Source organism: Solea solea, chromosome 2 (assembly GCF_958295425.1).
Source record: "Solea solea chromosome 2, fSolSol10.1, whole genome shotgun sequence".
In the NCBI taxonomy this organism is placed as follows: Eukaryota; Metazoa; Chordata; class Actinopteri; order Pleuronectiformes; family Soleidae; genus Solea; species Solea solea.
In genome coordinates this window covers 22,537,778-22,555,135 of record NC_081135.1, presented here as the reverse complement: position 1 = coordinate 22,555,135, position 17,358 = coordinate 22,537,778, and the positions used below count along the sequence as shown (strand labels likewise).

General features: G+C 40.5%; 3 protein-coding genes across 3 annotated transcripts; 1 reads left to right on the top strand and 2 right to left on the bottom strand.

Annotated features, from left to right (window-relative positions):
* Window positions 1-167: 167 nt before the first annotated feature.
* On the bottom strand, window positions 168-6,413 carry acp6 (acid phosphatase 6, lysophosphatidic). Its single transcript, XM_058612992.1, has 11 exons — window positions 6,276-6,413; window positions 4,100-4,322; window positions 3,849-3,977; window positions 2,813-2,943; window positions 2,569-2,648; window positions 2,395-2,482; window positions 2,098-2,230; window positions 1,465-1,565; window positions 1,222-1,314; window positions 962-1,127; window positions 168-871 (listed from the first exon to the last, which is right to left on the bottom strand). Exons 2-11 carry the CDS (start codon window positions 4,313-4,315, stop codon window positions 737-739), a joined length of 1,272 nt encoding a protein of 423 aa, XP_058468975.1. The 5' UTR covers window positions 4,316-4,322; window positions 6,276-6,413; the 3' UTR covers window positions 168-736.
* Window positions 6,414-8,291: 1,878 nt separating this feature from the next.
* LOC131455456 (gap junction alpha-5 protein-like) lies at window positions 8,292-10,278 on the bottom strand. The gene is made up of 2 exons (XM_058623094.1): window positions 10,233-10,278; window positions 8,292-9,730 (listed from the first exon to the last, which is right to left on the bottom strand). The coding sequence occupies exons 1-2, from the start codon at window positions 10,276-10,278 to the stop codon at window positions 8,985-8,987; spliced, it is 792 nt and encodes a 263-aa protein (XP_058479077.1). The 3' UTR covers window positions 8,292-8,984.
* Window positions 10,279-14,926: 4,648 nt separating this feature from the next.
* LOC131448315 (B-cell CLL/lymphoma 9 protein-like) lies at window positions 14,927-16,298 on the top strand. Its single transcript, XM_058620648.1, has 3 exons — window positions 14,927-15,264; window positions 15,836-15,943; window positions 16,085-16,298. Exons 1-3 carry the CDS (start codon window positions 14,973-14,975, stop codon window positions 16,273-16,275), a joined length of 591 nt encoding a protein of 196 aa, XP_058476631.1. The 5' UTR covers window positions 14,927-14,972; the 3' UTR covers window positions 16,276-16,298.
* The last annotated feature ends 1,060 nt before the right edge of the window (window positions 16,299-17,358 follow it).

Sequence of the window (17,358 nt, the reverse complement as noted above, 5' to 3'; positions counted from 1 at the left end):
CATGTAGTTCAAACGTCAGTATTCAATACTGCGTGTAAAACTAAACGGCAGCAATGTTTTGAACTCTGATGAGAAAGACGTCTGAAGAATTCTGTATTTTTCTTGTCAACAAATTCCAAAAAGAGCTCAAACAACCATTCATCTTAGCAAAAAACTGTTGTCACAAATCAAGTCATGCCTTTTTAATGGGTGATATTTTCTTTATTACAGGAAAAACTGGACACAACCATGTTCAAGAACCATTAGTAAAACTTGTTCAAGTCCAGCCATTATAGGAAAGAACTTCATCTAAATCATCTATTTGCCATCTAATGGGGGTAGCAATGAAATTCAAATGTCTTATGTTTTTGTGATCAATAACTTGACTGATTTACACATGCCAATATTTTAGAGCCACATTTATCTCGACATAGAGCAAAACACAAAAGGATACTCTGCTGCAAGTTCATCAGTGCATCTGTTCCTGCATGATCTATGCATCGTGCTGTTGTGCTTCACCAGTGTTTTGTGTTACATTTCCTCTAAGCTATAAACTTTATTACAGTGTTCATATGGAGAGGTAGACTTTGATTTTAACTACATGATCTCTGAAAATGGCTACAGTATAACTTGTCCATTGTAGTCTGACAGTGAGGTAAAACTAAATGGAGGCTGGATGCTGTGAAAACTGAAGATGTTAAATGAACATGAAGCAAGTATCAGTGTTAAATGTCACTGGTAAAGGTCTGTTGAGGGTTCAGGGCTTGGTTAAGCCCTCAGTGCTGTTACAAAGGGACTGGTGGTTTTCTAAACTCAGCGAGTATGCTGAAACAGCCTTTTTGAACTCCTGCAGGGGGCAGTAGACTCCACTACAACCTGGAATAAGTTGATCCTAAAGAAAGACAAGAGTAAATTAAGTAAATCATACAAGCAAGAAGACGACACAACAGCTTAAAAATGTAGACTTATTCTCACCCCTTACCTGGTCATTGTATGACACTTTAACAAAGGCCTCATTGGTCTTTCTGTGCTGATGCAGCTCCAGGGTGATATCAGCAGCGTACGGAGGCCATTTCATGTCAAAAATCCCCAGAGCCATCAGAAAGGGAACCAAAGTTGTGTCGTGTGCAGAATACAAGAACAGCTTTCTGTTTGAGAAAGGATTTGAATAAAGGACAATGAGTGTACTGATCACAGCCGAGTATGTGCAAGAATGGGTGTGTTCATCCTGAGGCGTCCAACCTGTTTGTCTCCGATGAGTTGCCCTGTAGTTTCTCCTCCATGTTGGTTGACATCATGTGCAGCAGTGGTCCCACACACAGCTGCAAGTTCTCGCTGCCAAAAACAAGGCATAGGAATTAAAGATGACCTGAACTGAACTGATGAACTCTCCTTTTCCACGTCGATTCTGAATTATTGTTGAACCTCAACATCTACACGTTTACAAAAAGTCCGTCATGTGCTCACTCATGTGTTTAAACTCACCTCTTGCTGGGTTCATAGACATAACATATTGTATCGACAGCTCTCTCTTCCACTGTCTTCCTCCATGTGTCCAGCTCTGGTGGGCAGGGCAGATTATGGGCCTGTTCAGGTGCACAAATAAGACACAACATTAGAGATTTGTGTCTCTAATGACTGTAAACCACAATTCTGCCTATTGTTGGAAACGGACAGGAAAAAGGGTCAAGCTGAAACTAAAATGTTGTTATTGCTTCATCTTCTGTTTAAAGGGAATATGGCTGTATTAAGACATGTGATGCATTCATCTGTATTTAGCTTTGGCTTGTGAGTAAAAAGAAAATCACTTCTCTAAAATCAGCTATTATCCAAATTATTCAACGTTCAAGTCCACAAATTGATTTTTCGTAAAAGTGGCTTTACATGTATTGAATGTAAAGTAAAAGTAAAAAATGTCTTCAATTATGCCTGATGACGAAACCCTGGCACTTGTTTATTTTTGCTATTAGATCAACAATTACCTTTATTTTATTTCTACAGAACGAGCAGTTTGCAGAGCTGCAGTGAAGGCTAAGTCTTAATAATATTCGTATGTATTCTGATAGCTTGTGTTGAGACCTAATGAAAGCCATATGAGTCATGATGCGGCAGCGTCACCTCTCTGGCAACGATGTCGTCCCTAATGAGGATGAAGTTGATAGACTGGTGAGCAGGGATGCCCAGTGCATCCTGGATGCTTTGCAGGTCTGCTGCAATGTCTGGCAGAGTGGACGACTCTGCCCAGCGGTGTCTGCACAGAACACAGATACACCATGACAACCTGTCAGAGGCATCTCAACTCTGCTCATAATTTTGCACAACACATTATTCACGATCCCAGTTGTGTGGGGCGAATGCAGAAGATGGTCTGGGCCTTGACAGTGAGCTTGGAAACTGAAAATCTACCCCGCGTACCTGCCAAGGATCTTGAGCAGCTGGCATCCGTGATAGTTTGGATACAGAATTTCATTTTCTGCATCTGTTGTCTCTATATGAACGATTCCTTCAAATAGAGCAGAGAATTACACACACAGGTGAGATAGACCAGAATAAATAACATCATGCATCATGTAGAGGTTTCTACACTACCTTTTTGTTTTTGCTTAAACAGCCCTGCTACCAGACACTTGGCAGATTCAATGGTCCTCACAATGTTAGTGGAGCGCACACTAAAGATGAAGAAAAATAAGAGGTCATGGACGGCAGCCAACTTCAAAATAGCAAAGCATTTAGGCTGATATCCTTTGTGCTGCACTTGTAAACCCAATGCCACTGTACAGTACAGATAAATGCTCATACTCTTTGTCTTCCCATCATGATGTACAACACTTACTAGACCTCAGCTGGGATAAAAGTGGAGCTGAGGAAGGGAATCTCCTCAATGTATTTCGTCCTTAGCCTCTTGCCCAGCTCATACAACTGCTGCATTCCCAGTGTGGTTAGCTGACCAGGAAATGTGCCACCCTGTAAAAAGCAGCAAACAGGATCAAGTTTTACTCACAGGAAGTGAACATAGCACAGGTGTGGCAGAAATGCATACTGTAGGATTTTGCATGTGAAACCCGAATAATGGTGTCCATCTACATGGACACAGTGACCAGCGTATCGGACCCCATCTCACTGGACTGTTCTATAGACAATCCAGAGCAATTACATAGAGAAAGATTGTGAATGAATGAACTTGGTTAAGAGTCCTATGTTGTATGCTGTCGTTGTAGTAAATATCAGTGTCCACTAGAGGGAGGAAAAAAAAACCATCTGAATCAATGAATGAAAACAAGTGCAGCTTTCTCTATACCCACAGGGAGCAGTTCCCATTTTGTGACTCTATAAATCACTTGTCACTATCAATATCTATTAACAGATATTATCTTGTCATAAAAAAGAAAAGCACAGATGAAAACAACATTGTCTATGACTCCCAGCAAGTGTTCAAGTAAATTACACCAGATTCCAGTCACACCTACATCACACCTTCATTAATCATTACACCTGTTACAACAGGTCTGCATATCTGCTGTAACAAAGGCCAAGTGGCTGGACAATAGTCTTTATTGGAAGCACAGTGATTCACTTATTTTATCACGCAAGACTATTGAGCCATCGGTCACACAGCGGTGAACTGCTGCCTTACAGCAAGGTCGAAATCCCAGTCAGTTCGAATCCCAGGTTCAACCGGAGGGCCTTTCTGTGTGGAGTTTACATGTTCTCCCTGTGTGCGTGCGTGGGTTTTGTCTCCTGTTACATTAACACTTTAAACTGATCGTAGGTGTGAATGTGAGCGTGTTTGTCTCCGTGTTTGACTGAATTTGTTCCATCTTCACTTTTCTTATACGGCGGATTTAACAGTGCAAATATTACCTACTTACCGTCAGTGTGTTTGCCCGATAGCTGTCTTCTATAGGAGCTGGGGGCCTGGGGCCACCATGAAGGTCTGTCACTACATAGTTGATGTTCGTGTGTGTTGGAGGCTCCAAGAGCGTCGGCACCCACTGGGCCTTTGACGAGACAGATGTGCCCCAAAAATGAATTGTTATTCACAGACACAGATTATGAGGCAGCGATTCCACATGTATTTTTTAACAAAGCTGATGAAACAGACATGAAAGAAGAGCCTTACCTCTATCACATCAGGTATTGACTTTAACGGGGTTCGAGCACCATGTCGGAACAGGACTTGGACCAGTTTCAGTTTGTAAGAGCTGGAATTTGTGTCAGCGGAGGTGGAACTCAGAGCAGCCGGCTCTGAGTCGGTGGATTTTTGTGACCACAGCACCGAGCCAAAGGCTGCAGTCACTGACCCAAAAACACCACACCTGGACCAAAGATTCCTCATGACTGCGCTGTGAACAGAAAAAGATGATCGTTTTAGTGAGTCTGATTCAAAACACAAATCTCAGCGATACTATTATGAGGAACACAGACTTATTGTTACCAATAGAAATATTATCTTTGATCACACAACAGGCTTTCAACTCATTAGCTCCACCTTCCTGTGCTGTAGTAACCTGCTCAAACAGCTTATTTTGTCAGACAAGCCAAAGAACAAAGACATTCAGTTTATTATGATCAAATACAAAAACACCCCAGAAATAAATCACTCATATCAAGACACAAATCTTTGTTTGTTTTCTAATAGACTTTCATTGATCAACTTTAAATAAAGCGAGAAACGGAATCATAGAATAATGGACAAGTTGATGTCTTCAAAATTGTTTGATTTGTATGAAGAGAAAACCTCCAAGGATATTAATTTACACAAGATGTGTTGGCGTCTAAAAACAATCAGCCAGCAGATAAGGTTTACAAGTGATCAAATATTTTTGTGACAAAATTGATTAATTGTACGGTCAATAAAACGTCAGTAATATTACATTTAAAGCAACTGTAAAATAAAAACTATGACCAGTGCACACGAGAGTGCAGGAAGGGTGTGAGAGGTGATGTGTGACAGAAAGACAGCAGCAAAAGTAAAAGGGAAAGTAGACGGTAGTGATGATGTTTGGCTTGTAGACAGTGCCACTGTCTACAAGCCAGGAGGTGGCAGAGCTGAAGATGCTGAGATTTTCATTGGGACTGACCAGGATGGAGAGAATTAAAAATGTGCATATTTAAGGGACAGCTCAGGTTGAACAGTTTGGAATTAAAGTAAGAGAGGTTGAGATAGTTTGGTCATGTGCAGAGGAGAGATAGTGATTATATATATATATATATATATATATATATATATATATATATATATATATATAGGAAAAAGATGTTAAGATGGAGCTGCTGGGCAGAAGAAAAAGAAGAAGAGCATAGAGAAGGTTCATGGTGTTTTCTAATAATCTTTGGATATCTGGCTAATTCCCAATGCCCCAATCTCAATCAGGTTTGAACAACAATGTCCCTTATCTTTAACTTCAATTCTTAAGAGACCTTATGTCAGGTCACAATTTCAGTGGAAATGAATGACATGACTTTTTCCTTTTACTGGTATGGAGTTGTCATTACACATGTCTTTAATACAATACAATGTGGATATCTCCACCTAAACACAAATACAGTTAGATATATCTACAATTGAATTCTGACTAATTCCAGTTCTTGATATCTTCTGTTCTCCTGAACTTATTGCTAGTCAGGATTGAATTGTAGATATCTCAACCTGGTGTTATTAATATTCAGAATTTGGTTACATTTGAACTTAAAAAGATATATATATATGATGACAAAAAAGTAAAGAGTCATCAGTGATGAATAAAGTTGTGGATATGAAGGATACTATAAGATATGATTTGATGGAATAAAATAAGATAGTCCTTTATGAGTCCCATGAAGGGACAGTAGTCATAAGTAAAGGTAACCCAACAAAGATGCATTCAAACGTTTATGAATATACAAATACTGTATAATCAAATTAAATATTGAGACAGTGAGTATGCGTAGTATATAGAATATTTACACAATGAGCTTTATAACTACAGATGTTCTACCGGTTTGCATATCTGGGACATTCCACTGTCTCTACAGTGGGTGAACATGATGGTGTTATCCAACGATGAGGTGTTCATTTTGACTAAGAAGAACTGAATTACCATGGTTTTTAACACTTCATTATGTCCACACTAGCTGTTTGATGTTATGTTATGTTATGTTATGTTACGACTCGCCATACTTCAACACAGTTCAACACAAGACTGTTTGCGACCACAGAAGCACGTTAATAAACACAACTCAACTGTGACGACAACACGGTAACAGTACGTTTGAGCTCGAGTCGCTTGTTTTCTTTAATCACAGGTGTCACTTACTTTTCAGAAGCGGAGCTAAAGAGGAAACTGCTCAACGTTCAATTCATTTGTCGTTCGGCAAAACTATCGCCTTGCGTTAAAGACGAAAGGCAACATGGGAACTGTAGTGTAGCAGATAGCACTTAGTACGACTTGTACATTAAGGGTAGATAATAAAAAACTACAATACCCACCATTTACAGCTAACGTCAGGGCCTCCTCCTCTTCTTCGTTGTTTACTTGCGTTGGAGGGAAGGTATTAGAGTCTGAGCCTGCCCCCCTGAGGCGATACGTGTACCTGCATTTTAGAACTTAGAACACCAGTGTTCCAACAGTGTCATACTTTGTGCTTGGAATTTTGATTAATTAATTAAAAACTTTTTTTTATTTGTCAAATATGATTTTTGTTATTTACATGGCTTGGAAAAGGGTTGTTTTTGTTGCTTCACTGTCCACCTTGACCTCCTGTATCATGGAGCCCTGGGGTTCATCACCAGCTCTGCATTCATAACCCATCACTTCACTTCATACAGCCTTGCTCACTTTGTGAAGTCTACAACTCTGTTTCCTGTTTGCTAAGTATTTAGAACATAACTTCTGATTCTTTCAAGGCTATCACAATCTCAGGTCACCTTCTTCTTAAAGTTAGTCCACCTATGGTCCCTAATCCTTGATGTCTAAACTCTGGTCTAGCAAATATGAGCTGCAGTCACTTTGATAATAAAAAGGATTTAATTATTGCCGCCTTGTGCTTTGACCTTCATCTGTACTGTTTATACCTGTTATTTTCTGTTGTTTTCTGTTGTAATACACACACACGCACGCAGACATACACACACACACACACACACACACACACACACATCTACTGGTCCCAGCTTCTATAGCATTAGGGTTTTCAGTTTTCTGTTTTATTTCACTGTAAATGAACTATCTTTAGATTGGAGTCTGCAGATGATACAGCTCCTCCTTTGACCTAGTCAGGTATGATTTTGGAAGGCATTTCCTGACAAAATAGTATAATAATAGTCATTACTCAATTATAAATAATTATGAATATAATTGCATGGTTAAAATGCGGGTAACAAAGGAAAGACAACAGTGACGCCAATAAAAACAAACAAGACAGCAGCTCCTGCGACAGCATCTATTTCAGTTTCAGCTGGAGGAAGATCATGTTGGACGCCGGTGCTCAGCTTCCTGGCAGAGCTTTTGTTTGTGTAAATATTCCACATTTTCATCCGTCTGTTACCTGCAACGGGCTGAAAAATCAAAGTGGTGATGTCGGGACACTGATCGGCAGGAAACCCTGACAACATCATCTCTTTGTTCTGATTTCTATTATTCTTTAATTTGTAACCTCAGCTCGTCATCATAGATATACCTAGTTTAAGTTGACATGGAAAACATTGAGATTTAAAAACAATAGCTCATCATTTTAGAGTCTTCAGTTAATCACACACATTGACGACGACAGACCAGACATGATTTATTAAGTTGTGGTGGATTAGTGATGACATTTGTTGATTAAATGACCGTGAAAGAGCCAATAACTGCAGTGAATGTAGGCTGAAGATTTCTGATTCTGACACACACACACACACACACACACATACATACATACATACATACATGTATATATCATAAAAACTCAATTTCCAAAGATGTTCATTCCCAAACCTATAAAATAAAAACAAACAGTAGAAAATAAAATGAAATACATTCAAAGACGTTGACAATAATATACAAGGCATTCAGTCAAATTCAATATTTATACAATGGCTCTAGGAGAAATACAGAAAAAAACACTAGTGCAATGTCACCACCAAGTGGCAGAATCTCCTCATAGCAAGCAGGATCCTCCTATTTTGCCTTCTTTTTTATCCTGACAACAGGAAAATCTTGTAACAGACTACATTCTCTCACCACTTCTACACTAAGGCTCCTGTCAAATACAAATACAAATACAAATGACAAAGTTTTACTCACACAATGTTGTTTTTTGGCCTGCTGGTACTTTATAGTGCAATCCGTTTACCAAGTCAACAAGTGGCAAAGTCACAGCTTTCCCGTGGCTTAAGGAAAACAAATATATAAAACATGTTTCATGTCGAAATAGATTATTTTTTTATAAACATTAGAGCAGGCACTTATAAACTTAATTCATTGCAAATGCACAACACGCTTCACAGTTTATTGTATCATCTTCGTATTTATCTGTTATTGCATCTTTTATTTTTTTGCAGTGGGAGAGAAAACACTTGTGCTTGTGCTCCTTAATATGAAATAATAATCTACAATTACTGAATAGTTGAGATGTGTGTAATATTTCGTTTTATGATGAATGATTCCTAAAGTCAACTCACTCCAAGCAGCGTGCATCACATCACTCTGATCTCTTTCATTCAGTTTTTGGCATCAACTGTTTAAGAAAAAGATAAAATTGTGCAATATTCAGGTATCACACCTGTTACCCTGTTCTCATTCCAAACATGTAGTTGTCAGTTCATCCAGCTCTGGAACCAACTGCTGCTCACAGAGCTCACACATGTCAAGTTTACAGATCTCAGCATTGTTTTAATGTACATATATACTTAAAATGTTCCGCCTCAAACACAGAGTTTGCATAGTGCTGACCTTCTGAAATCCTCTTGTTCAACTGATCCCTGTGTCTCTTTGCTTCTGAAGATCTAACCCACCCTCCTCTCTTGCTTGTTTCCAGCTGTGAGCCTACACGGCCAGGTCGTCTTGGCGAGCCCGGCCGCTGCTCCCACTGGTCTTGCTCAGGCGACGTTTTTCCTTCATGTAGCCTACGTGCAGCAGAGGTGATGGGGAGCAGCTGTTGGGCAGTTCCATTGGTGCCTGGTCATATCGCATCCTCAGGAAGTCGTGCCCGTCCTCCAGGTTGTCACAGCTGTGGTGCCGCTCAGTGGCCATGTTGACTGAGTTCTGCTGCAGCACCATCCTGGTGTTGAAGGGATGAGCGGCCATGGCGGTCATGGGGCTCATGGAGCTCGGGTCAGCGAGACACTGAGTGAAGTCAGGAGGTGGGGTGCAGGTGGGTGGGGGTGGGCTATTGGGCTCCAAAGCTGCAGTCACGGCCACGGTCACAGCTCTGTGCTTGTTTCTCTGCATCACTTTCTTGCGTATGCACTTTCTTAAACTCTTCCACCCAAGGTGGTAGAGCTCCAAAACAGAGAGCAGCAGAGACACACCGGCCACAACCAGCATGAAGACGATGAAGACGTTCTTCTCTGTAGGCCGTGACATGTAGCAGTTGACAGGGTTGGGGCAGGGCCATGACTTGCACAGGTATAGAGCCCTGAGGAACACCCCATAGATCAAGTATTGCACTACAACAAAGGTCACCTCCATTACTGTGTGGATCAAGATACTCAGGATATAAGTCTTAAGCAGTGCTCCTTTCAAGCGAACACACAGTGAAATGGGCGGGTAGTGGACAGGAAAGGGTGTCACTGAGGTGGAGGGGGCAAGAGAGAAGGGCAGAAAGAGAAAAAAAAGATAAATGCAGATGATCAGTCAGTAGGTTCTCGATAGTCCTGCATGTTTGTACTGTATATGGCATCATATAAATGCATAAAAATAGCTTCTCTGTCTGTGAATCGACTGAACACAGTAGCATGAGAACAACCATTCTTCCATGAGAGAGAGACAAACAGAGAGTTTTGTTTTAAGAAGAATTATTAAATATAATTTTGCATGTGTTTACATTCCTTCTCGCCCCCATACCAAATGTTGTATGACAGACAGAGGTTAACTGGCTATCATGGGGGGCAAAGCCTGAGCGGAACATTCTCCATCTGGCCTGTGGCACATAACCAGCAGATGTCACTCACAAGAGCAGAACAGCAGCTTTGCTGTGTGCTGCCCTCTCTGTTCTGATGAAACACTCTTACATTCTGCAATCTCAAAGTATCTGAAAGCATCCATCAGATTTCTACGTATGTGCACTTTCACCTTTTGACTTGACCACGAGTGAGAGTTTGGGTCGGGGCCCAAACATGGCAGTAACAGACTGGTCTAATCTCAGCTGAGAACGACAGTCCACCAGGAAGCTTTATGGGCACCATAAACGACCCCCATCATTGACGAGTTAAGAAAATCCATGAAACTCTTTTACTGTGCAAGCAGAGATCAACGACCGATTAGTTATAACGTGAAGGAGGAGGACTGATGGTTGCAATGTGACAGGTTTTTCCAACACGTCACACATCTGAAGTCACTGCCCTAATGTTACAGATAACATACACATTTCTCAATCTGTGTTAAGAATAACTGTTACTTTAATGGTGTGCCAGGTAGGAAAGAATATACAGTATAATCACCAAGAGTGAAAATAAGCCAAACAGGGAGGTGATGTTATCTCTTACATCCCTTAATTTCCTTTCAAGTGTAATCCAAAAGCGGCTGTTTCCATTTCCCTCACAGACACGAGCTACTTCTATAGCCCAGTGTGTTCAGAGTTCTGAATTGCTTGCTGACACTTATACTACTTATATGAGAAATTGTCTAAATGACCATGACCATCTGTCCCTCTGTCGGTCTCTCCCCCTCCCTTAGTGTCTCTGTAAGTATATATATGGCAATAAGATGGAAAATCAGAGCTTTGTGCTCTTTATCTGGAGATGTGGGAAACAAAACACCCCCATGAGAACATGAGGGAGAGGAAATTTCCAAACTCTATCAACGCCCAAGGCTGAAACACCAATACAGAGCATCAGAAAGTCTGTGTTCAAACACTTGTTTTCCAAAATGCACCTAATACGCGTTTATATCACACTGGTCACAGTTGGAGTCTGGTTGGCTGATGAGCTGGGTCTCTGAGGGGAACTGGCTCAAAGACGTGACTACGGGGTAAACCTATTTTTGTGTCACAGCCACATCTCTCACGAGTATAGGACCACAGTGATTACACCCTTTAGTAATTGATCAATAATTAGTATTTGATAACTGAACCCAGATGTTCTAGATTCTGGGCTAATGCTAAATGTCAGATTTTTTGGGGGCAACGATTCCTTAAATGTTGTTAACAAACCATTGGGTAAAAAAAAAGAACGCATCACTGAAATGATTCATCCTAAAGAGGGATTTAACCAAAGTCCAATCCATCCAATTGTTTAAACATTTCACCCTAAAACACATACCAACCTCACAGTTGTTGTTTTTTGGAAAGCTGTTGAAATATTTTTATTCTGTACCAAAGTGACAGACTTCATCATAATCATCACATCACATCATAATCACCTTCTGTCATTGTCAGAGCACACACAAAGAGAATATATACAGTACACAGTCTGAGTGGTGGGAATGGGTTGTAGCAGACAAACTAAAACTCATGTGCCAGGGGAAAGGCAGCCTCCTTCCTCTGACAGCCTCTTCCTGTTCTCAGAGGAAACAATGTCAAACAATATGATTTCCGAGCGACAAAAGGGACGGGGTATTAAAAGGAGAGGGAGGGAGGGGGGCCAGCTAATCTATTCCCTCTTCTAAAACCACCTTTTGCCACGATTGGCTCTCTGTGATACCTGTGCTCCTGCTGACTTCAAGTAATAACCGAGGATTTACTGAGATAAAATATGCCCTGCGCCGAACAGTCTGGTCTGCCTGTGGACCATCATGGCTGTCATATTTGTTTATAATTTCTGAGGTAGCATGAAGCAGAAGTAATGGACAATCGGGTTATAAGGTAGTCAGAGCGGTGAACTGTGTAAAAAAGGAGTTTATTTCACCTCTGATTAATGTTAAGGAGTTTGCGCAAGTTAACAAAGTCAAGCACGGGCATCAGGAGGACTGAGCAGCAGCTAAAGAGAGGTAAAGAGAGGAAATGCCGCTTCTAAACTTCATCAGTGAGGTTTAGTGACGGCTGCTGCTGAGCAACAGGAGTAAATGCTGTGTGTTTTCGTTACCCTGTAGCACAACAATAAATCCTACAGCCTGTTGGTTGGACCAGCTTCAGTTCATACCTTAGAGGGCAGTGACTTGAGTGTGGGATGATACCATCATCTTACAATGGACAAGCCCCCATTCTGAAGTTTCATGGGTCGATCAAGCTGATACAACTTGCAGGGAGGACTTGCACATCGTGAATACAGATGATTTACACCCAGGTTTCTACATTAAATAATTCAGTATAAGTACAACATACAAAAAAAAGTGCCAAAGTTGAACTTTTTCCCACAGCAGAATGAAAACATGCACGATGAGCCGAGCCAACCCATCTGATAATTGCTCTACAGGTGAAATAGTGATCTGAGGGCTTGATTAGATACATGGAGCCAATTGTCATCAGGACAAGACACGAGACAGATCAGAAAATCAGAATCATATAAAGTAATAAGCCCTATTTGACATGTTAAAGTGGGAAAACCACAGGTCTAAATAAAATTGATGATGCAGTTTCCCAAGTTTCAAGTTACACGCTGGTTCACTGCAAGGTTATTATAGCTGTAGTTAACAGAAACTAACGAAACATTTTCTCGTTAACTGAAATAAAAATAAAAACTAGAGTTAAAAATAAAAGAGAACAACTAACTGAAACTGAATTGTCCTATTGGGTTCATATGAAGTGTATTTATTTTTTCTCTGGTGGCAATTTTGAAAGGTTTTATTTAATGGAGCCTTTTCATACATTCATAATAAAATGTTTTTCATTCATTTGTTTGCAGTGTGGGACATAAGGCTCTACAAGTTAAATATAACATTTGTTATCTAGTCAATTGGGTTGAGTTGAAGCAAACTTTTTATTTTTTTTTATTTTGCTTGTGTTTTTCTCAGATTAAGCTCCTGAGACTCCTGACTCACAAACAATGTAGTGTATCTCATGAGGGTTATTTATTATTATTATTTTTATTGTCATTGTCATTATTATTATTTACGTTGTTATGTTCATGTGTGTCTTTAGACTGTTGGCTATACTAACACACACTAACTGCATCCAAATTTAGCAGTATGATGCACATTGTGCACGTCAGTCTCCTGTCTTGTAGACTGTTATATTTGATTCAGGGATGGTTGTTCATTTGTCTTAATACATTTTTAAAATAGCGTCTATTGCTGGGTTTTTATGACACAATACTCATCATGACCTTTTTGAATCGAACGCTAAAACTAATAAAAACATACTAGCAAACCAGCTCTAAAAAGTAATTTGATCTAACTCATTTTAAAAACAAAAAGTCAAATGCTAAATGAAAACTACAACTAATGAAAAATCCAGAACTATTCTAACCTTGGTTCACTGTCCTCACTTACATGAAGTGAACAGGGCCATCGTTAGTGTGATTAGTAACACCTGTGCTTTTCCCACTGACACATGTCAAAATGGCACACACACACACACACACACACTGATTAATACATACAATTAGTTTGTTTTATATAAACAAATATTCACTGTTTTTTTTAAAAAAAAGTTCTTCATTAAGCCATTGCAGTATGTTTTAGATCTCACATGCTCAAATATAGCATCATTTATAGTTTGTGTGATGACATGAGAAAGATTACAGCTACTGATGAGTTGTGAGTCCCGACACTGGCTGGTTCTTGTCTGCCTGCAGTGAGTCGAGTCCACAGAGCGGGAACAACAGGGGGCAGGGTTGATTTAAACATTTCTCCACTGATGTGCACTTTTCACCACTATATGTCATGTGTGACAGACTCCGGATCCTCATAGAGGACCAGGATACACTGCCCTCGCCACGCTGTCCTCATAAAAAATACAAGCAATTATGTGGTGGGGTATTGTTTGGGTGTAAATGCGTATCTCAGATCAGCTTCCCTGCTCCATTATTTCACCTGAATGATCCAGAGTTGTTCTAAGGTTGGGGAGCGCACTATGCTTGAAAGTGATCTTTGCTGACTCAGGGAACAGCTGTGTGGATTGAAAAAAATTCTGGCTTTGCCCTTTTTCCTTCTAGTTTGTATCAGTGTGCTAGGCTGCGGCTGTGCTTTTGGAACATGTTGGCGTTTTCTTCATGCTACAAGTGTGTGTTTATGTATGAGCGAGAGAGACTGACAAGACAGAGAAAGAGATTAGGGTGTGGTGAGGGAATCCTCTGCCAGTTGGATGTGTCCTGCTTGCCTGAACTGCTCTCATAACTAGTAAGCAACAGTAATTTGTAGATGGCCTGTCTCTCAACAGTCTTGTTTGTTCAGCTTTAACTGTGTCCACTGAATTCCCAGTGTAATGGTTACAAAAAAAAAACAAGGAAAGAACAAGGGTTTTACTTTTGGTCCACTCCCTGTCCTTCTCCTTGGTGCCACTCTGGGTAACAAGGGTACATGTTATTGTGGGGAGCTGGGGGATATCAGACTTCATGGATGGCCAACTGCCTGAGTATGTACCCCCCTCCCCTTGTCTGGTTTGTCCCCAATTCCAGAACATGATTACTGGGTAACCTAACTTCGAGCCCCAGGCTTCTCGCTCGATATGCCCCATTTCCCCCTTATTGTGTGTGTTTTATAAATTGAAAGAATGGCAGAAAATATAAAAAGACAAAACATTTTTTTAGAAGTATGCACAGTCTTTTTTAAGCACACATTTTGTTTAGAGGCTTAAAAAGTTTAAATGGACTATAAATAAAACATCAGCTAAATAAAGCAGAACATTTATTTTATTCATGTTTGCAATATTTGAAGTATTAAATTTCCTGTTGTTTTTCTATTTTGTCTTACAGCCCTAAACCTAAGACGGAGGCCATGGTACGATCACCTACTGTCATGTCCCCCTCTACTGCCGCCCAGATGGACTCTAAAATGCCCAATCAGGGGAAACCAGGGAGCACTGGCAGCCAATCACAGTCCTCACCCTGTGATCCCAAGAACCTGGGCAATAAAGGGGCTCAGAATGTGGCAGGGGGTATGGGGCTAAGGAATGGACAGGGTCTGACCTCTGGCCCAAGCTCCAAGGTTAAGGTCAAAAGGGAGAGAAGCACCTCAGTGGAGTCGTTTGAACAGCCAGAGAGCGGCACACCCACAAGTGAAGAAAAAGGTACAAGCCAAAGTATTTAAAAATTGTCAGACTAATCTGATGTTGAAATGGTAGCTGGGGACATAAATGCTTCATTTAAATATGAGACTATTCTCACAATGATAAAAAGTTGAACTATGGTAGGTGGGTGAGATGCCAAGATACACAACCTTTTATGACAGCGTTGGGAGAGAAATTAGAAGCTGTGCTTTCATGCTTTGTTACTGAACCTTGTTCTGTTTGTAATGAAATGCCTTAAAAGGCTTCATGTAGAGAAAAGAGCTGTGGTGCTTCAACAATGTTGTGCTGTTATAGTCAGTAATGTTTGTGTTGTAATTATTACTGAGGCAGTTTATCAAATGTATTCAGCCCTGATTACATGGAGAGGAGGCACAGATTTTGCACAGAGATGTTGTTTGTATTCCTATATTGTGCATATTTTAAAAATGTGCAGCACATATTTATTTTCTATTGCATATACAATGCAAGTTGCCCAGAGAAAGCAACAGTTGGATAAATGGTACAACAAACAAAACTCATGAATCATGGTGTTTGTGTGTGTGTGTGTGTGTGTGTGTGTGTGTGCGTACAGACAGTAGCAGGATGAAGAGGATGTGTGTGGCAGAGAGAAGGCAGCCGTACAGTGGGGCTGACTGGTGCTCTGGGGGAGAGAGTGATGAAGATGACAAAGGATTCTTCAGTAAGTGTGCATCCAACCATGTTTAGCACTTCCTCTTCTGATCAACTTGACTCCTGACAGCCCCTTAAGTGTCCCACCACTGTATTGCCAATAAGCTTCTCCTGATACTACATTTATGGTTTTCCTGTTGTGTTCCTTTAGACTGTAACTCCAGCGATGTGAAGCCCCAAGACTCAGTCACACATTCTACCTCCAATGCCGGACTCAGTCGCTCCTCCACACCTTCTCACAATACACTGGGAGGCCAGGGCTCCACAACAGAACCAGCCAGCGGCCAGAAACCAGGCACAAAACTTGTTTACGTCTTCTCCACAGAGATGGCAAACAAGTAAGTAACCTGAGTTTCCTTTTGTGTCGTTTGAGACCGTTGTCATCCTTCTATTTGTAACTCAAGCCATAATTGCATATCTAAATCCTGCATGGGTAGTTTATACTGTATACTAGGGGTGGGCGATATAGCAAAACATTTTTTACAGTAAACTCACACAATCACAATTTGATCACAATTTTCTACGACACGATTTTCAACAATTGAGTTTTTACTGCTGTTACTGAACAGTGCAACCAAACAATGTACAATTTTGCCAACTTGTGCCAAGTACAATGGCCATTTAACACTTGAAGTACACTCAGTCTGTGTGTTTATGAAGGATGAAACAAATAAGGTATTGATGTGAAATGTTATATGCATGTTGGAAGAAATAAATGTCCACACTCTAAGTGCTGAGTGTCCATATGTTCTTCACCTGCTTGTAAAAGTAAGAGTGTCAAATCAAAGCAGCTACAGATTCTGTCCCAGAGGAAATTTCTCCCCTGCGATTTCTGACCACAGTCTATAAGCTAAGCAGGAAAGTTAATACAGGTCTTGCTGCATTTCAGGTAAAGACAGCATCAGTTCTGGTGAAAGATTACCCAATACAGTTAGAGTTTAATTAATGTTTTTACATAAAAGAAAACACACTCAGACTCCCTATCTGTGGTTTTTATTGTCTGTAAATGTAAGTGTACTGCACTAGTCCCAACTTTCACCAAAAACAGCCTACAAAGATTTTTGTGTCTCAGCACAAGCCTCAAGAGGTCGCATACATTTAGCTTAGATTAACATTCTCTTTCAGGAATAAGGGAGCAAATATGTGGATGGTTGGGGAAGGTGTATTTGTGTGATTGCTTCGTCAGTTGACCTTGGGATTACCTTCATGGTTCCATCTACCACTCTTTCATTCAGCCCACTGTATGCACACTTGTATATGCACACACTTATTGTATCTGATGACTGGTATCTGAATGTCTGCCTTCTTGTCCTCAGGTGTTGAGTCTGGGGGAGGAATGCCCCCTTAAAATACTGTACTGTTTACCATTGGTGGGCTATTCGAATTTTAGTCTATTTTAATTTCCTTTGTAACTCCAGTGTATAA